The sequence below is a fragment of the Ahaetulla prasina genome, chromosome 8 (genome assembly GCF_028640845.1).
Source record: "Ahaetulla prasina isolate Xishuangbanna chromosome 8, ASM2864084v1, whole genome shotgun sequence".
NCBI lineage: Eukaryota > Metazoa > Chordata > Lepidosauria > Squamata > Colubridae > Ahaetulla > Ahaetulla prasina.
In genome coordinates, this window is record NC_080546.1 from 36,016,549 (window position 1) to 36,038,267 (window position 21,719).

The following is a 21,719-nucleotide window of genomic DNA, read 5'->3' on the forward strand; positions in this document are numbered from 1 at the left end:
TAAGACCAAGCCCTTATTTGTGGGGTTAAAAGAAAATAAGACCCTGTCTTATTTTCGGGGAAACACAGTATTAAGCTAATCTATTCTAGCTATAGATTAATTAGCCTTAAATACCTTTATTGATTATCCTTCATAGTACAATATTTTTATAAATGTATGTTTTTATGAATGCCCTGCAGATTCATGGATTTTTTAATATTTGGCTCTACCATTTACTTCTGAAATGGCTTCTTTTTATTTTAGATTCAAAAATGCATTTAGTCCTGTTTGTATAAAAATATTTCTAACTTAGGAAAGAAGGCTGTTCTCTAGGGACATATTAGCAATTTGTTGCTGCTCTTTCTTGATTTGAGCTATGTGACCTCTTCAAACCTGTTACAACAAATACCGGCTGGTACAAGAAACATAGTATGTTGCTGACATGTTTGTAGCCAGCTAATGGTTAACGTTGAATCTTTTCAAAAATCCATCAGCTTTCCTACCTAGAATAAAATGTGTCTGATTACTTTTGTTAACTGTGGTTCAGTGAATTCCTCTAAGAAACAGAAAAACAAAGTGTGTGCAAAATATTGAAGTTTCTTCATTAGGGTTTTTTAGAAGTGCTAAAATAAACTATAAAGCTAGGAAGGGGGAGATGTCAGAGGTGATTTCAAATACTTTACTTATTAAGGCTCAAAGTATAGAAATGACCCTTAGGAACAAATGCTGCAACCTTCTTTAATTTGGTGTCCTTTAGTTGATCCCCAAACATACAATTTCTACCCAAGAAGACAGAGGCAGCATTGACTTGGAAATCAGCAGTTGTGAAGAACTTTAGACAAAGGAATATTGTTTTTACATATGATTGTCTTTGGGCAAACCCACCCAGCCACTTTGCTGACTCCCATTCCCAGGGTCATATAACTCTCACATTTGGTTGTCTAAAAAATTAGCCTTTGCTGTGCACTCAAAATGGGTCATTGTGGCTAAGGACTGTATGCTATCATATGTGGCCAGGCATGTCAAAATGGTGATCAAAGAACCCCTTGCTTTGGGAGGGTTTTGTTTTGTTTTTGGGATTCTTTTTGTTTTTATTGGGGTTTTTTATTTTAAGAATCTGATAATGTTGGCTGAGTTGGTTTTCCAACAAATGTTAGTTAAACATTTAACTAACTGTTGTTAGTTAAAAATTTCCATTACCACATCCTTGAAATTCTGTAATCTGGTCCAGGAGGACACTATACAGACCTTTTGCCTGATTTGATTATCTATAGTTTACCTCTATAATAATATAGAGAGAAGCAATATTATACTGACAATATTAAAGGTAGAAAAAATCAATATGGAAGAAAAGGAGAAGAAATGAAGTAGCAGTATAATGAAAAAATGTATAAAAAAATAGAAGGTAGAATAATCTCCCAAAAGTGTGGGGAAAAATGGATATACTGTAGAAAATGAGCATGTCTATGAAATACAGTAACAGAAAGATAAGAGAAAGAAAGGAGTGAAAGGTATTATATATAATATGTATAATGACATGTTGCCAAAGAGATCAAGAAATGGTTAAGATTAAAAAGAGACAGACAAAATGTAGATAGGTTTTGATAGAAACATAATTATTTTGGAAGAGAGTGAAGAAGGTTAATCAAGAATCTCCACCAGAGTAAATGGAATTAAAAATAAAAAAGATGAAATGTTTTGGGGTGAAATTTAAGTGAGGGAAAAATGGGAGCAGTATTTAGAATGATGGTGATATATATCTAAGAGTGGAACTGTTGGTTTGTATGGTAATTTTCAAGAAAAAATATTATGAAATGGGACCTATATGCTTGCATATATCATTATGATTTGCTTCCAGAGTCCTTCTACAGGGATTGCTTAATCTGTATGAATTATATATTTTACTGATAATTGGAAGATTGATGTTTTGTATATTTTGCTGTACAAAATAGAGAAGTAACAAGAGTTACTACATAAACTACAGGCAGATATATTTGTTGGCACTGCTTTGACAATATATTTGATGGAACTCTAATGGAAGAATGTAGGTAGTAACACTGAAGTGACTAAAAGCGGGTGATGGCAGACCAGAAAAGTGTTCTTCAGCATTGAGAAAGATAATTGAAAGTTTATTATAAAAGAAGTTTATAACACTTTGCTGATTTAGACAAAGTGAAGAGACATGAATCATGGAATGTTTAGCATAAATATAGAAAGTTGAAGTTGGTTGCTGAATGACAGAAGTAAAGAATGTGTGAAAATAAATGAAATTCCTAGCCAACAGTTCATTACTGAGCAAGGAGTACAACAAAGATGTGTGATATTTCCCTTGGGAGTTTAATGTAGTTAAGAATATATGTTTAAAGGATGTTTTATTTTAGTATTGGCGAAGAATGTGACTTCATGTGTACTTTTGTATGCAGAAATTTATTATTCTTAAAATTTTGCAACTGACAATTTCAAATGATGATTTAATTAAGAGTTATTTTTTAAAGCTGTAGCTGAGTAGAAACATTAGATATTAACAAATTCAAGCTCAAATTCATAGTGTTAAAGTAAACTTAAATTGCAATTACTGAAATCACATTTTTGCACCAGGATGTCAAAATGGAAAGAGTTTTCCCGTGTGCTGGCAAATATTGTATCAAATTTTCTCACTTCTCATTAATTAAATTCTCATTTTCAATTTTTTCTTGCATTTTAAAGCATCATATTAATATTAGAACTGTGCAAGTCCTTCAGGAGAACAGAAGGGCACACCCAGCTTGTCTCTTAGAATCAGTAAAGTAGTGGTATATTTTTCTAGGCTTACACAGCTGTATTTGCATGTATGTAGATACACCTAATCAGATGCAAGCGCAGGCATTCAAAGAGTCAGTAGAGCCAGGAAAAAGGTGCAACTGCTTAAACATTCAAAGAAAGGTCCTTAAGATGCATTCCCATACATTTCAAAGGACATCCTTCAAAAGATTTGAACAATCTTAATATAAATTTCAATCAAATAATAAAGTTAGGTCTTTACAATTATTCAAAATGGGCCTAATCTGAAAGATCTCAGTATTGCAGTAATACAATTGAGTGTTTCTGAAATCTCATATTGTTTTTGAGTTATCAAAATTAATTAATATAAATCCACTGCTGGAATCAACTTTCGCTTTTTGTATTGGATCAAAAGTTTGATCAACTTATATATCACTGTCTGAGCCTATTTAAGTTATTTTGCAATTTTAGGAGTGTATTGTAAAAACTCAAATAAAATGTCTACCACATGAAGCTCGACTCGTACTGAAATGGCTGCCATTTGGGTGATAAGGAAACATACCTTTGAGAGGCATGGTGGCCTAGTGTAAAAATGGTCACCTCTCACTCAGAAGGTTGAGAGTTCAATCCTAGGTAGCAGCAGATGTTTCTCTCTCAGGGTGTAAAGAGAAAATATCTGTCGCAAACTCCATATAGGCATCAGGAAGGGTATCCAGCCAGTAAACGCTCGGCTCCATTCAGTCAACCCAAATTAAATCTACCCGAAATTAAGGGATAACAGGGTTATAAAAAGAAAAAACCTGTGTGTTGTGATGTCATTTTAAGTCTTAATTGTTTGACTATAATTTTGCATTCTCATTTGTGTCTTATTATTTTATGTAGAAAGGTAGGGTACATTTCATAAATAAGTATTTAAAGTCTAAGGTTTCTTATATCCATTTTTTTCTTCCAAACATTTACATAGGCATTGGGACTAAAGATGGAACAGCAGAAAAGGATAAAGATTTCAGAGGAAAAGCTCAGAAACAAGTTCAGTTTAACCCAGGGCAGACTGTGGCTACTTGGCGAGTAAGAATAATTGCAGATAATAAATATGAAGAATCTGAGACCTTCCAGATTATTTTGTCAGATCCAGTTATGGCTGCCCTGGAGTTGCCAGAGAAGGCAGTGGTGGAAATCATTGATCCTGGTGATGGTACGTTACTTTTTTTCCTACTTTTTTCCATCCTGTTGCTTTCACATCTTGGTTGCCATTTACTGGAATAGAATTTTAACAAACCTAGTATATTTTTTCTTTATCATAAATGATTAGTGTATATTGATCTTCTGCTCTTTTTCAGAATCTACTGTGTACATTCCTGGGTCAGAATATAGAGTAGAGGAAGATGTTGGTGAACTGTTAATCCCTATCAGGAGATCTGGAGATACTAATCGTGAACTAATGGTTGTTTGTTACACTCATCAAGGTATTTCTTACTAACTTATGCCAAATATAAATATTGCATTTGTCCCATAAAGCAGAATTTGATTTAATTTAGCACAGTATATCCATTTTAGAAAATTTGTAAGGCAAAACAGTTTCAAAAAGCTTGCCAATTGCTAGTGAATAATTTTTTACGTGCTATTTCTTCACCTTAAAGTATTTTCTCTTTTCTTTCTAAATTGTTCTTTGTTTTATTTGATGGAGAAGTGGTTTAACAAACCATGGGAAAGCATGATCATTGGGATTAAAAAGGGCAAAAATAGGTGAGGAAAAGAATAAGATCATTTTTTAAAATAAAAAGTAGCATGAAATAACTATGTTTTTTTCCCTTTCATTTTTCTTTTCTTTTTACCTTTGTTCTGTATATTTTTGCTGTTTTGAAAAGATCTTCTGATGCCTTCCTGTAATCTTACCTTTCCAAATTACTAAACCCTCACAAGATTCCAGATATTGTGTTCTAAATCATATTCCCAAATAAGATTGTAGAAGATGCAGTAATCTTGTACAAGATCTCATGTCATGTTACAGAAACATCAATATTTTGTGATATTTTTCTTTCTTCTAATGCCAGATTGGATGGTTATTCTCTGATGTAAACATTCAGGCAAGAAATGCCGTTTCCTTTTCTGAGCAATAGCAAAATTTTCTAAAACTAGTTTTGCATTCATGAATTTCCATTAAATATAGTGGAACTAATTTTTTTGTTAAAAGAAGGTTGCCAGTGCTGTTCATCAGATAATTTGTAAATTGATTTTAGAAGCAAATTGCCAAGTAACAGGTAGAAATGATAAATAGATACTAAAAATATGTTGGATATGCTAATATAAATACAATACCTCTGTATTTTTCTTGTTCAGCTTAGTCATACTTTAATGGGAGAACTAGTGGAAAATATATGTAAGATCATTCCCCCAATACTTTATTTCCTTATTAGGCAGGATGAACTTCTGCCTGGTGCATATGCTGCAAGATTTATGACCCCATGGGTTAGACAGCTAGTCAAGTTGTGTTTGTGAAGCATGACAGCTGTTGGTCAGTCTCAGATGTTAGGTATGCGAGCACAGCTGCAAGATGTAATGTGGAGATGAAAGTATTAAAACAGGTTCATAGCCACTTTAAAAAGGAAGATTAGATTCCTTTAGTTAGAGTCTTTCATATTGAGCCTTACTAGGTGGCCTAACTAGAAATAGAGTTGTGATACAATATTGTGGTGTAAGCGCATTAATTAATTTCAGTGTTTGCAGTTTTATGCTCAGTTCATTAAGAGTTAGTCTCATTTAATGCAATAAAACTATAGAATAAACACTTGGAGTGTATAGAAAGGGTTTTTGCTTGAAAAGTAATGCTAGATTCCTAAACATTCAGAATAATTTGGAGGCAAAAAAAATGAACGTTTTAGTTTACATTTGACAGCTTCTTTGTAGGATAGAGTCTTCCATGTTGTTCTTACAGGGCTCAGCATGTAAATTTCTTTTGACTCTATGAATATGGAATGCTGTGGAGAAGGGAGGAAATAATTCAGCTCTTGCTATATGCTATTTATGTTAATTACAGGTAGTCCTTAACTTATGACACAATTGAGCCCAAAATTTCTGTTGCTAAGCGAGACATTAGTTAAGGGAGTTTTGCCCCATTTTATGATCTTTCTTGCCACATTTATTAAATGAATCAGAGGTTGTTAATTTAGCAATATAGTGGTTAAGTGAATCTGGTTTCCCCGTTGACTTCGCATGTCAGAAGGTCGCAAAAGATGATCACATGACTCATAAATGTAAGTCAGTTGCCAAGCTTCTGAATTTTGATCACATGACTATGTGCTGCAATGGTCATAAGTGTGAAAAACAGGCATAAGTCACTCTTTCCAATGCCATTGTAACTTTGAACAGTCATTAAACAAATTGTTGTAAGTCAAGGACTACTTGTACTTAAAGCTATAAGTGCAGGGCCGTAAGGATCGGAACTGAGACTGGGGAGGGATTCTGCTTATTTTGATTTTTTCATTTTTTTCACCTTGTTGGGACCAGACCTATTCATCTTAGCCATGTTACTTCTAGATAAAATAACGGGAAGACAGCGGTTCTTCCAAACTACAAATGTTAGGGAGTAACACATATTACCTCTCAAAGAAGCAAAGTTTGAAGTAAACTGTTAGTATCTTTGTATTTTAGCCAATGTAATCTAAATTCTGTTTTAATTGAAAAGACAACCCACTGCTTCAAATAAATTCCTTCCTTTGTATATTTGCCCTTTTTCGAGATAACAGCTCTTCTTTACATTCCTATCATTTCTTGCCAAACTTTGTGTACTCCCCAAATACAGCATACAAATTTCCCCCCACTTCTGATCTGAGAGTAGGCATAATTGAGCTGGCAATATCTGCTTTTTCAATTAATTATAGGGAAACGATAAGGGCTAAGTAATTACAATGTGCTTATTGTACACTTTTATTTATTTTTTCTTAAAAGCAATTTTTGGAGGACTTATTATTGCCCTCTTGCACAAATTATGCATTTTATAGATCATATTAGCTTAATTCTCACGAGGAAATAAATCTGTGGCTTGTGTTAACCACTTTGATTATTCCAATCCCTGAATAATCCTGCATGATTTCCTTTTCTTCCAACCATTTAGGGTATAGTGAAGCTTGGTTTAGAACACTTATTTATAGTCTATATTTAGATAAAAATAATACTTAATATGTGGAACACTAAATATGGGGCTTAAAAGTTCAAACTAGTAAAATAGCCCAGACCACTGGACCAAACATAGAATTAGGTGGGGAAGAAATTGTACTATATTTTTAAAGTTAATATACTTGTAAACTTTTACAAGTTAATATACAGGCTTAGTTTGAAAGTATCAGTTTCTAAATGAAAGGAAAAAGTTTTTTTAAAAAGTCTTCTATTGATAAATAGTATACCTCTAAATATTCAACTGCATCACAGCTTTTACTGATTTATGTTCATGTATGAATGGTGCTGTTATTTCTTGAAAGAAATGCCTTATGTAACTAAGGGGATATAAACTGTTCCATTAGTTGATATATCCAATCTCTTTGTGCTAATTAAGAAACAATCAGACTTCTAATGAAATAAATACAACAAATGTTGAACCTCGTACTAAGAAGGTCATTGAAATATTCTGCTTTTACTCTTAATATAGCTACAGTTTATCATTACAACTGAACTTGAAATGCTCATTCTGGTTAGTTTCAATTCTAGCTAGTATAAATAGATTAGACTGACAATATTTTTGTTTACTTGAGTCTTGAGTCCAAAGGAGTCCATACAGGAATCCTTTATATAGCCTATGGCATATACCTAGATTAAAACCTTTATTCAATGGATTTATAGTAAAAAGGGCTGTCACTAGAGACAAATGCCCATTAAATGTCAAATTAAAGTTATACAAGCATAAGATGGAATTTTACACATGCATAAAATATCAAACAGATGTTACTGTTTAAAAATTCTCTTACAAAATCTATTATATCTGATTTAATGGAATTGATCCACAAATGCTGTAAAATTTTAAATACCTTTTGAAAATTCATAATAAAGCCTGTGTATAGAAAATGGTCCTGATGAAATAAGTTGTTAATAAAATATAATATGTATAATAATATGTAATTATTTTGCTAGCCTTACAGGGAGCTAATTCTATTTTATTGTAAGGCTGTAGTGACAGAATCTTGCAAGTCTGAAAATACATTCTTCCCTTCCCGCCTCCTGTACCGACTGGGAAACTAGGGAGAGTCTTTCCCTCTTGGTTCACCCTTTACCCAGGAGCGGACTAGGCTGAAGAAGCTGTAAAAAATGCTTTTAAAGGGTTCTGGTGATCAGGCAACTCAGCTGGGACCGCCAGAATACTTTAAAAGCATTTTTTCACAATCTCTTCAGCTGAAGAGGCTGTAAAAAATGCTTTTAAAAGGCTTCTCTGGCGATCCCAGCTGAGTTGCTTGATCATCAGAGGCTTTTAAAAGCATTTTTTATGGCCGAAGAGGTTGTAGAAAAAATGCTTTTAAAAGTAAAAAAAAAAAGTTGGCCATGCCCACCCAGTCACATTACCCCACCACCACAAAGCCACGCCCACAGAACCGGTATTAACAAATTTTACATTTTACCCCTGCACCAATCTATAATTATTCCCTGCTCCTTTAATTCTTGGTTGGATTTTAATCTTCCCCCGTTATCCAAAATTTTGTTATATTTTACCAATGTCTAATGTATTAGGGTGGATCATTGCCTCCATAGTAGATAGCCAGCCCGGTATTTTAAAATAGTGCTTCTTCCTAATTCCCTCCCAGGCCTGTATAAGCGAATCTCGCAATGTATGTCTATAGAATGTCTATATAAATGTTTCTTGTTTCTGGCATTCCATACGAAAGCATACTATCCTATCTGAAGATCATGTACTTCCAATGTTAGAATTCTCCTGTTCTTTAAATTTATCCATTCTCTGGCCCAAACCAAACTTGTTGCTTTATAATAAGTTTCCCAAGCAGAGAGTCCAAAGCCACCTCTAGTTTTCCTATCCTGAAGTGAAATTAATTTATCCTTGCCTTCTTTCCTGCCCATATAAAGTTCATAGTCATCTTATTTAATTCTTAAAAGAAATTCTTGTCTAGTTTTATGGGGATTGTTTGAAGTAGATGGAACAATTTTGGCAAAATATTTATTTTAATTGTTGCGATTTTCCCTAATAATGATAGTTGTAACTTCCCTCATCTTTCCAGATCTTTTCCTATTTGTTATATTAATTTCATGTAGTTATCCTTTTTTATTGCTGAGTATCTTGCTCTTAGCCAAACACCTACATATTTCACTTTTTTTTACAATTTGAAGCCCCATTCTTTTCTTGAGTTCTCCCCTTTTTTTCTCTGATAAATTTTTGACTAATATTTTAGTTTTTTCTTTGTTAATTTTGAGGCCTGGGACCTCCCCATATTTCTCTATCTCTTGCAATAATATCGGTCCAGATTCCAATAGGTCCTCTATGACAAATACCATATCATCTGCGAATGCCTGCAATTTGAATTCTTCCTGTTTAATTTTAGTTCCTTTTATTTTCACATTTAGTCTAATTCCTTGTAGTAGTGTCTCTAGGATCAGGATAAAGAGCAGAGGTGACATTGGACAGCCCTGCCTAACTCCTTTTGTTATCTTAAATAGGTTTGTAGTCTTCTCATTTATTATTACCCTTGCCTTTTACGTAGAGTAAATCAACTCAATCATCTTTTCAAATTTATTTCCGAATTTCATGGCTTTAATTTGTTGGACCATAAATTTCCAATTCACATTATCGAAAGCTTTTTGAGCATCCAGGAAGACAAGGGCCACTTGTCACTCTGGGTGCGCCTCATAATATTCCAGTATATTAATTATTATTCTAGTATTATTTCTAATTTGTCTCATAGGGAGAAATCCATTTTTGTCTGTGTATCTTCTTATTTAGTAATTTTTTTATCCGTTCTGCGATAATATTTATAAAAATTTTATAATCCGAATTTAACAGTGAGATTGATTTATAATTCTTAATTTGTTTATTGTCAGTGCCTTCTTTAGGGATCAGGATAATGTATGCCTCTTTCCATGATTCTGGTACCTTTACTCCCTCAAAACTTCATTACATATTTCCAATAGTAATAATTCTATCGATCTCCTAAGTGTTTATAAATTTTCCCTGGCAACCCATCTGGTCCTGGGGTCTTATTACTTTTTTGCTTCCGAATTGCTTCTTTAAGTTCGAATAATGTTATTTCTTTATTTAGTATTTCCCTTTCTTCTTCTCTCAATGAGAACACAATTTCTTCCTTCAAATAATCACTTATTTTCCCCTTTCCTGTTTCTTTCTGTCTATAAAGCCTTTCAAAGAATTCTTGTGTAATATTCTTTTTCTTTTCCATATTACCTTCCATATTACCTTTTCTTTTCCATATTACCTTCCACGGTAATATGTAGCTGATGTATTATTCTTTTTCATCCTGTAGCTAATGTATTATTCTTTTTCCTTTTTCCTTTTTTAATTGATAGGCCAGCCATCTTCCTGGTTTATTAGCATATTCAAAATAATTTTGTTTTGCGAATTTTAAATTTCTTGCCAATTCTTTTTGGTCCAAAATATTCAATTTATGTTTAACTAGGGCCATTTTATTTTTAGTTTGTTTGTTCCCAGGATCTGTAATTGATTTTGTAATTGTAATTGATTTTCTAACTTTTTAATTTCCTCGGACATGTTATAATCTCTCTACTTATCTTTATTTCTTTTTGCAATATAGGCTATTGTAATCCCTCTTAAATATGCTTTTGTAGTATCCCAGAGGTTTTGTAATGAGGTTGGTGTTTCTTGTCTTTAAAAAATAATTCCAATTCTTTTAAAATCTTTTGGAAATATTCTTTTTCTTTTAAAATTTGTGGATTCAATGCCCATCTACCTTTCTTCCTTTTTTGTCCTTTCCATATTATATTGAGAGAATTGTGGTTGGCCCAAGTTTTTGGCATCATCTCTACTGTTTCAATACTTTCTTATAATTTTTTGTTGCTCACCTAAAATTTTATATATGTTCTCCCAAATTACCATCCAATTTGTTAATCTAGTTTGTATTAAAAATGTATTAAATTAATTTCCTTCTAGTATGTATATTTCTATTTCACATCCGCTGGTGATATCATTCCATGGCGGTACAGAGGAACAGTGTTCCATTCCCTGTGCCGGGATTCTAGCGATCGGGAGCCATAGTAGGCGAAGTTTTGTCCTCGAGGGATAAACAAAAGTGAGGAAAGGTGCAGTTTCCTGCTGTGCTAGGAAGAGAGCCTCCAACCCGACATGGAAGAAGCCTGTCTTAAGGGCAGACCTGGAGGTGTGACGTGCTGACCAAAGAAGAAGGAAGCGAGGAGTAAAGACAGCACACAACCGTACCGCAAGCAGTGAATTTAGCCAAGTTTGGACGACCGGCAAAGAAACAACCAGAGGAGCTTTTAAGGAAACAGAGTGAGTCTACAAACAGAGAAGGACTATCCTGAAACACTGGTGGCATTTTGACATTGGGAGCAGAATAGCAAGTAGAAGAGAACAATAGACAGTGAAAGGCGAAAGAAGCGGTGTTTCGCCCTCTGAGACTAAACATGGAACTCTGTCTCGAAACTTAGAGATCTGAGCTCCAATGGAGAAACGAAAGGCTGAAAGTCAGGAAGAAAAGATTGTGAGAGAGAGACTGTGCAGATAGAGTAAGATTGCCATTGCGAGATCAAAGCTGATGCAACAGTGAGAAGAACGGGACCAATAATATTTAAATACCCATCTCTTTATATTTCTATGTTTTTATATTCCCCTAATATTTATATACTCCTTATATCTCTTGGTGTTCTTAAAACTGGCTATTTGTATTATAGAATATAGACCTTTTAAGAAATATATAATCACCCTGATAAAGATTATATTTATTCACGAAACTTAACAAATAGACAATATAGAGCTGTAGTGATAGATATATAAACTTAGATTCATCTTTTTTGTATCTAAGTTTATATATCTATATCTATGTAAGACTCAATATCAGAAACCACATATTCCTACCTGTTAAAGTTAAATAGAGATAAAATATATAAAACTAACCAGAAGTAGTTAGATATTTGGATTTATTGATTGTGTGTACCCAATACTAATTGTAGTTATTGTAGTTACTGTATTTATTAACTTTATTAATTAGATTTATTAGTAACTTCGGTTTTCTTAATTCATTAGATTTACGAATATTTATTATATTTATTGTATTTATTGTATTTAATACCTAATACTTACTGTAGCTACTATCTTTTGCTAGTACTATTTATGGATATTTAATAATATTTATTAATACTTATCTATAGAGATAGAATTATATATAGAAAAAGTGAAATATTTCTAATACTTTACATATCAGGACAGATCCACCCGAATTGTAATTTTTAAAGTAATTTTTAAATTGAATTTGTAATAAGGAAATGGTTGATAAACGAGAAATTGTTACTTATACTATGTATTTATATGAAAGTATTTATATATATATATATAAATACTTTCATATAAATGAAAGTTTATATGAAAGTATTTATATATATACACCACACATCCACTCAGAAAGCAGACCCAAACCCACACTGATCATGAAGCACGACCAAAGACCAGAAGCCAGACCGCAACTGCAACATTAGCCATTTCAAACCCCTCCAATCCATACATGCAGCAGACTGACACCCACTATGAAGATGTAGCACGACCACGACCACGAAGCCAAACAACAGCAATGCAGCTCACCAGCTCAAATCCCCCTGCAACTCAGACTAATCTGAGCACAACCAAGCACCCACCCAAACAGGACACACCCCCAGCCAATCAGAGCACAAAAAAACCCATCCAATCAGAGCACAGCCAAGCTTCCACCCAATCAGTTCAAACCCCCACTAGCAGTTAAAAAGGAAGAAACAGCTGCAATCACACATTGCTCCCAGAAGCACGAAGCTGAAGCCTGAAGATGACGAATGAGACTTCGTCGAAACGTTGCCAAGACACTTCCAATTTTACGCGGGAGAAAACCCGAATAACGAAAGACCTACATATATATATGTATATATATATATATATCTTTATATCTGTATCTATATCTACCTACATATATACATACATACATACATACATAATATAAATATATATCACTAATCTGTATTGTCTTAATGATAGAGTGCATAAACATTACCTAATTACCCAATTAATTGTGAGATAAACTTTAATTAGATATGCACATTTGCTATTGTCTCTATTAATCTTAAAATATTAAGTCACATTATAAGCAATGACAAGGAGAAAGAAATCACTTTAAGAGGCTGTTAATATTTTATGCAGTTACAATTATTATTTTTTAATGATGGGCTTTATTACATTTTGCTGCATTTGCAGTGTTTTTAAGTAAGCGGTATGTGTACGTTAATATTATATACTGCTAAAACTCTTGCCATTACTTTTAACTGGGAAAACAGTACATCATAGGACAACAACTTTTGAGCCAAGGTACTTCAAATGGGTTAACTTACAGATTTCCAGGATCCATTACTCCTCAGGAAATGAAAATTGGGAAAGTTATGGCTGCTTTAATACCACTACTACACTGCTCGGTCACATGCTCCTCATTTGTGGTATTGTCTGACAATTTCCTGGCCAATCCCTCGCTGTCTCTTACATTGAGCAGTCACCACTTACCTATTGCTGGGAAAGGTAGGAAAGAGGAGGGAGGGAGATTTCTAATACTCACTGCCAACTTGCCATAAGGAATTCCAATTTCTGACAAGAATTTGAAAGTTGCTCTTACTCCCACTGCTGACGATGATGATGATTTTGGCCTGCCCATGTCCATGTTCCTCTGTTTAGGTAAGAAATATCTCTGAAACAATCACCCAACAGGCCTTAGAATGTCTACTTTTCTTCTAAAACTAACCTGGAGAAAATTGGAAAAAAAGAGGGATTTTAGAAATTGGACTTTGAGCATCACGCTATTGTTTTCAGCCTGGATACTGGGAAAAAAAGGAGTTATGTCACATGCTGCTTTCTGCTATCTGTAATCTATTACACATGCACATAGAGATAACAATGATGGATACCTCTTTAAAGCAGTATGCCTCCTAATATTGGGAGTGTCCTAACCCTACCCCTTCCTGTTGGGTTTTGAAGACACTTTTTTTTTTCAGGAAAACATTTGGGACAAAGAGAATTGACTTATACTCATTAAGTGGCACAGAGATATTAGATTGTTATGATTCTGGTTTTAAGTCTGTATTTACTTGATGTAAATACAATTACAATTACAATTAAAATTATAGAACCACAAGCATTTGAACATTGTATGCTACATGCTGTACTTATATGACTATAAATATAAACATAACAAAGTTACAAATGCAAATATTGGAAATATGTGTACTATACATACACAAAAATAATTCACTGTCATTTATTTTCTTTTTTTTTAAGGAACTGCCACGGGCACAATTCCTTCTACAGTTTTGTCTTATTCTGACTACATATCTCGCCCTGATGACCATACCAGTCTAATTCGCTTTCATAAGGATGAGAAGGAGAAAATATGCCGGGTCATAATTATTGATGATTCACTATATGAGGAAGATGAAAATTTTAATGTCACTTTAAGTATGCCATTGGGTGGAAAAATTGGAGCTGAATTTCCCAGTACTAAAGTCATCATTTTAGCTGATACAAATGATCGTGAGTAGAAAGAATAATGATAGACATCTTTTCAAAGTTTATAATATTCAGTGCATTTATTCAAGTTTTGGTCCCTGAATACTTACTCCCTCACTTCATGAGGTCATAAACACAGTCACTTCTTCTTTTATCTACACGGTCATTATCTCTCTATTTCTATCATCTCTGTCTCTCTATCTTTCTATTTCTATCTCTCTTTCTAGCTCAATCCTCCCTTTCTGTCTTTCTTTCTTTTTTTCTTTTTTTTTCTTTCTCTCTGTCTATCTATCTATCTATCTATCTATCTATCTATCTATCTATCTATCTATCTATCTATTTATCTATCATCTATCATCATTTATCCGTACATACATACGTCTTAGATTATAGAATCATGTTTTCAATCATAAGTCATAGCTTAACTGGTATATATTATTTGTTCTAACTGGACATTTTGTTGCACTTTCAGATGCAACAAGTTTCTGTTTGAGGTCTAATATTATTTTTTTATTCATTGTTTCAGCTTTTAATTTAGATTTAAAAAATCTGTTTCTTGGAAAGCTGAACATTTGAGACAGAACTCTCAAATTATTGCTTAAAAGCAAACTTTGTTTGATCTGGACTACGGGAAACGCACACTGTTGCACAAGAATATTTGACTCATAAATAATAAAACAGTTCTCTTCAACTGTGTGACTGAAATTTGATTTGGTTCCCAAATTCTTCAAAGCAGATTTTGATAGGAGATGTTTCTCAGCCAAAGTTGTCTGCACCACTGCAGAGTTGCTATATTAAGTTCTCAGAAGCTTGTTATATTTAAATGTCTTTGAAGTAAAACTTCAGTCATCATTTGATCCATTAAATTTAAAAGGGGACTGACTTTCACTACAATCATATACTGTAGCTGTCTGCTCAGTACTGTAATCTACATCTATATTAGTGCTGAGCACTTATACTTGTAAATAAAACCCCTTGAAGTATTTAACTTACTTCAGTTGCTTTGTTCTACAAATTCCATTTCTAACTTATTCCTTTTAATGTATGCATGTTCTATATAAATCCAAAAGCAAAACAGATTTGATATTTTAATTTTTTAGGAGATGTATTGCTTACATCAGCAGCCCCCAACTTTTTGGGCATCAGGGACTGGTTCCTTGGAGGGAAGTTTTTCTGCAGACTGGAAGGGATGTGTTTTCATGTGCTGACTGGATCCCACGGGTGGGGCTTTGCTTGTTTGTGTGGCCTGGTTTCTGGCATGCTATGGCTCAGTGCCACAGACCTGGGGTTGGGGACCTTTGGCTCATGATTATGCAGTGGAAAACAAATTCTAGTAGTATGCACTATCTATCACTGGCCTATTACCAGCATCTGACTCTGCCCATAGCTATATGTAAAATAGCATCTATACCCTTCAGATACTCAGCAGCTCTCCTGTAAATGAAATATTTGACTTGTTTAGTAATAAATACGATCAGGTTGTCTGGCCTAACAATACACGAGAAAGCTTTAATTGTTTTTACATGTTTGTGATATGCTGGCTCCATTCTTTCTAGAAGTGCAAGAATTCATGACAGAAGTTAGGAGTTAGAAGGAAAGGAAAGCATAATTGAGTTTCTTCCATGAAAGATGGTAAAGACTGGAAAAAAGAGACTCCAAGAGAGTGAAGTTGCTCATGCCATAATAGCTTCTTTATTAAACAGAACAAGTATAAAGTGCATTACACTTTTCACTTGCATGGCATCCCTCTTACTTTTCCTGTTCTTGCTAACAAGAAAGAAGGATAAAGGGGGAATTAAGCAATTGTAAAAATCAGAGAGCTGTTTTTTCCCCCAGATTTTAAAGGCCAGAAGAGGAGAATACTTCCTGGGGGGGGGAAACTTCTCCATTCGGCAACAAAAGATGAACCATCTTCCATGCTGTGTACTTGTCTCAAGACTAATGGCATTAATGGGCCCAACAATCAGGGTTCCCAGTTGGCTTCTTATCTCAACTTGATTTGGCGTCAGGAAACCTGTCTGTCTCAGTGCTCACAGAACTGCATTTCGTTTTTAAATAAAGTAGTTCAGAGGATCAGTTGCTGATCGTAACATTCAGAGAGAAGATTCTCATGAAAATGTATAGCATTGTGTTTTAGGAGCACATTTCCTAAGCTGCTGCCTACTTAAATATTTGGGTGAGGGTGGAGGATACCTAGAAATGCCTTAGCAGGTAGCAGATCTTTCTGCTCTTGTTTGGTTTCAGATGTTAAGTAGAGTTAGGTCTGGTTAGCACTTCAGTGGGAGACAATTGGGGAATACCAGCAAGGTGTGGTAAACTGAGAAGTTGAAAACAATCTAGAAAAAAGCAGCAGTCAACAATTTCTACATAATAGCTAAGAAAATTATAGACTGAACCCATTTAATTAGCAGAAGTGAAGCTCAGTTTGAGAACGTTATTATGTTCATCATTTCTGGAGATGGAATTCTTGAGTCAGGCGAGAGGAAGAGAATTTTTTTTAAAAAAATCTCTATTATAGCTCTATTATAGACTTATATACCGCTTCATAGTGCTTTACAGCCCTCTATAAGTGGTTTATAAAGTCAGCATATTGCTCCCAACAATCTGGGTCCTCATTTTCCAAATCTCCGAAGAATGGAAGGCTGAGTCAACTTTGAGCCAGTCAGGATCGAACTCCCGGCAGTGAGCAGAGGTAGCCTGCAATATTGAATTTGTTAAAGATCTACAAGACCAGTTCCAGGAATGATTAAATTGCAGCTAAATAAATATAAGTTAAGATCCAGCTAAACGGACACAGAGTGATGCTTGGGAATATGGTGGTGTTGCAGCTAGGCTTCATTTACTACCCTGTTTTCCTCAAAATAAGACATCCCTTGATAATAAGGCCAATCAGGCTTTTGAGCACATGGCAATAAGGCCAAGTGCTTATTTCAGGGTTCAAAAAATATAAGACAGGGTCTTACTTTCAGGGAAACACCATAATGTCAGAAAGGACAGTCTCATTTCTGCAACCCAAAGAAAGTGCTTAATTTCATTCTCTACAATAAATGAGGTAGCCCTGCCAGGTATCACCATATTTGCAGCTGAGCACATGTTAAGGATGTTGGCTATTCCAACAATCAGTACAGTATGTGTTTTGATATGGCCATTTGGAAGGGAAAATTGATTTGGGGTTGGGTAGTTGGGACACGGTGGCTCAGTGGCTAAAACACTGACCTTGTCGATCGAAAGTTCAGTGGTTCAAATCCCTAGTGCAGCATAACAGGGTGAGCTCCTGTTACTTGTCCCAGCTTCTGCCAACCTAGAAGTTCGAAAGCATGTAAAAATGCAAGTAGAAAAATAGAGATGACCTTTGGTGGGAAAGTAACAGCATTTAGTCATGCCGGTCACATGACCATGGAGACGTCTTCGGACAGCGCTGGCTCTTCGGCTTCGAAATGGAGATGAGCACCGCCCCCTAGAATCGGGAATGAATAGAATAGAATAGAATTTTTATTAGCCAAGTGTGATTGGACACACAAGGAATTTGTCTTGGTGCATATGCTCTCAGTGTACATAAAAGAAAAGATACGTTCATCAAGGTACAACATTTACAACACAACTGATGGTCAATATATCAATATAAATCATAAGGATTGCCAGCAACAAAGTTACAGTCATACAGTCATAAGTGGAAAGAGATTGGTGATGGGAACTATAAGAAGATTAATAGTAGTGCAGATTTAGTAAATAGTTTGACAGTGTTGAGGGAATTATTTGTTTAGCAGAGTGATGGCCTTCGGGAAAAAACTGTTCTTGTGTCTAGTTGTTCTGTTGTGCAGTGCTCTATAGCGTCGTTTTGACCGTAGGAGTTGAAACAGTGACTAGTTGAAAAATGACTAGCGCATATGTGCGAGGGGAACCTTTACCTTTACCTTTAGATGGGCAGGCAACACTTCTCAAGCGTCTCTGAAAAAGTTGCAAACACCTGTGAGTGGAACAAAATTCAGATGGCTTCCTATCACATTTTTTAAGGGAGAAAATTTTATTTATTCAGGAAAACTAATTTGGAACTTCTTAAAACATAGGTCAGTTCCTTTCCTGCTCTATTTCTACTTCCTAATTGCCGGTATGATGTTGCAGCAGATATCCATGGGAACAAATAAAGAACAGATTTTTACATATGAGTACAAGACATTAGGGTACCATCTCCTGTGCTACTGCAGAGCCTGAATCAGCAAAGATACCTTTAGTCATAGAAAAGGATTATAGAATACATCGTTCCCCTTTCTTGCTTTTAATACATATTGCATGAATTTGTCTAATGGTCTGCAAAAAAAAAATTGTTGCAATTAAGGGGGCATCTGATAGCAAAGATATCCATTTGTTAAATTTTAAACCCTTTCGCAACTTGCTACAACTTGTAATAAGAGAAATAATAGCATGTCAGCATTTATTTCAAATGTATTGCATGTTGCTATTAGCTGCAATGGGAGAGAAGGGAAGCGACAACTGCAGACTATGCCAACAGATAGGCATCAGGACTAGGATACTAGAACATTATATGGAGAGGGAAAAGTGTTGTATTGAGTCCAACAACTAGTGTAAGGAAAATGTTTGGAAAATGGCTTGTCAACAATTCTGGTATATTACCACAGTGGAAAGGGAAAAATCAGTGTGTCTTTTCACAGTAATAAATTGGCCAGACGCACAAATAAGTTAACTCAGCTTCCCAAGTCAAATAATACTCTAAATTGTTGCAAAACCCTAGAGAAGAAGACATCTGAAAAGAGGTTTCATATGATTGAGAAACCTTTTCCAACCTCATGTCTTTCACATGTGTTGAGTTTCAATTCCATAGACTTCAGCCAGATATTAGTCATGCTGGTTGGAAGTAGTGGAAACTGAATTTAAGACAACTGAAGGAGTCAAGGTGGGGATGAATGAGCCAGATAATATAGCAAAGGGACAGTTATTTAAATCCTACATCTTTTGTACAAAATTTGAAAGACATTGCTTTGAGCACCATGTAGAATAGTACAATAACTGGACGTTCCTTATTTAGAAGTGTTGGGAGAGCTTGACTTTCTTGGACTAATTGGCTGCCATTCTATGAAGAATCAAATTCTGATAGTGAACAGCAAGAATATGTAGAATTGTTTGAAAACTGACAATAGTACCTATGCACTGTCCTTAAAAACCTTAAAAAATAAAATCTGTCCAAAGTATAGGAGGCAGTAAAGATCACATAATCCCCCACCTGGTATTTTCCAATGAGGCTGCTGTTTTCAGGATTTCCTGCCAGAATTTTAAGTCTATAGTTTCTGATTTCTGATACATAGAGAATAGTGAGCTGGGGGCTTGGGATTAAAGCTTCTGTTTTTTAATCCAGCATCTATTTTGTAATCTGTTAAAAGAATCAGATTTTGATTCTATTTGGTACAATGTCAATACAACATATGTTACAAATACTGTTGTTTAGCATTGTGAAAATTATGTCTTTCATATTAATTAACGGATACAGAACTGATAGGAAGGTTTAGTTTTAAGAATTTTAGAAGGTAATCAGCGGTTTGTTTGCTCTGTACAGTATCATGACAGCTGGTGACCTATAAGACCAGCAAACTGCTCATGTTTCCTATTAAAGAAAAAGCTGCATAATCAAGTACTCAAGACCAAAAAAATCTAGTCCTTTGATCTTCATATTCCACCTAGGGGTGAACAATATGGGTTTTGTTACTGGCCCTTGATCATACTCTAGGAAGCTGTGGGTTCTATATTATTTTCCTGTTATGCAGAAACATGCTGCCTGATCATGTGTAACTCAACAAAGGATCCAGTTATACAATAATGAGCTTTGAAGATGGAGATGCAAACAATTTGTGATTTTACAAGGAAGTGGAAATCTTACCATGGTTTTCTACAGGAATGTTTAAGTGGCAGGGCAAGTAGAACAGGTTTCAGCACTGGCACATGTGTTTCTCAATTGTGGAGGTACCACTGGGGAATAACCAGCCTGAGCAAACACTCTGAGGGCCTCTTTAAGAAATCAGAAATAGCTTTTAAATGAGTAGTTTACACAGAACATATTACTGCTGTACAAAAGTGAGGAGACTAGTATTTTTAATAATAGAAGTATTTTTATTTACTTATGAAATGGTTAATAGATAAGGAAAGAAAAGGGTTTAATGCACAATTAGATGTTGAGATTATAGCCATCTCAGACTTTGGGAGGGGTGAATGAAAATCTAAAACATCAATGGTCACAGGAACCATAATTTAAGATATAATAAACAGTTAATGTTTTGCTTTGTCTTTAATTTGCAATTACAGTATCTGGGGTTTTTTTTGTTTTTGTTTTTTTTATTTCTTTTTGTCACAACAGTATACACAAACAATTGTCATAGATAAAACAACATATCTTGAAGAAAATATATATATATGTGTAAAAATATCCATCAACTATATCAATTTGATATAATGAAGGGAACAATAGGACAGGAACGGTAGGCACTTTTGTGCTCTTATGCACGCCCCTTATTTAAATTAAGTTTAAATTATATGTTATTCAAAAAGCCTGCCTTAGCTTCCTTTTGTGATTAAAGCTCATGAGTTAATATAGATTGTACAAACTGATTACTAATATGAGGAAATTTGGATTTATAGTTCTACCTTTGAGGAACACCTGGGTGTTTCTAAGCTATTGCCTATACGTTTTATTAATAATTCATGAAATAGGCACTGATCCATATTTCTGCATTTTTAGAAGACAGAATTACACACTTTTCAAAGCTGGAGATATACAGGTTCTTCCTTCCATATTATTCCTTACAATAAAACATAAGGAATGTGAAATTATATATAAATTTTATTTGGCATTGGCTTTCTTTTGTGTTGTTGTTATCAATATCCAATCTACAAAAAAAAAATTTTTTCTAGCCACAGTACACTGTACTTTTCAATTTCACAGGTTAAAGTTTTAGATGCATTTTCACAGTTATACTACTATAGATACAGGAGTGGGTTCAGGAGAACCTCTAGCTAAGATTCTGTACAGTTCGGAGAACTCCAAATCCCACTCCTGGCTGGTCCTGCCCACCCCTCCCCTCCCAGGAGTCCCCACGTGGCCCGTTTTTTGATGTAGGTAAGTGCACGGAGGCTCAAGGAGGGTAAAAAACGGGCCAGAAGAAATGGGCCTGTTTCTGGCCTCCAGAGGGCCTCCAGAGCCTGGGGAGGCCATTTTCGTCTTCCTGGAGGCTCAAGGAAAGCCTCCGGAGCCTGGGGGGGG

General features: G+C 34.7%; 1 protein-coding gene across 1 annotated transcript in view; it reads left to right on the forward strand.

Moving 5' to 3' along the window:
* FREM3 (FRAS1 related extracellular matrix 3) overlaps window positions 1–21,719 on the forward strand; it is a 99,162-nt gene that overhangs the window by 41,422 nt on the left and 36,021 nt on the right. The window contains exons 4-6 of the mRNA XM_058192506.1: window positions 3,704–3,934; window positions 4,080–4,205; window positions 14,225–14,476. Coding sequence (XP_058048489.1) covers window positions 3,704–3,934; window positions 4,080–4,205; window positions 14,225–14,476 — 609 coding nt within the window. The remainder of the gene's footprint in view (window positions 1–3,703; window positions 3,935–4,079; window positions 4,206–14,224; window positions 14,477–21,719) is intronic.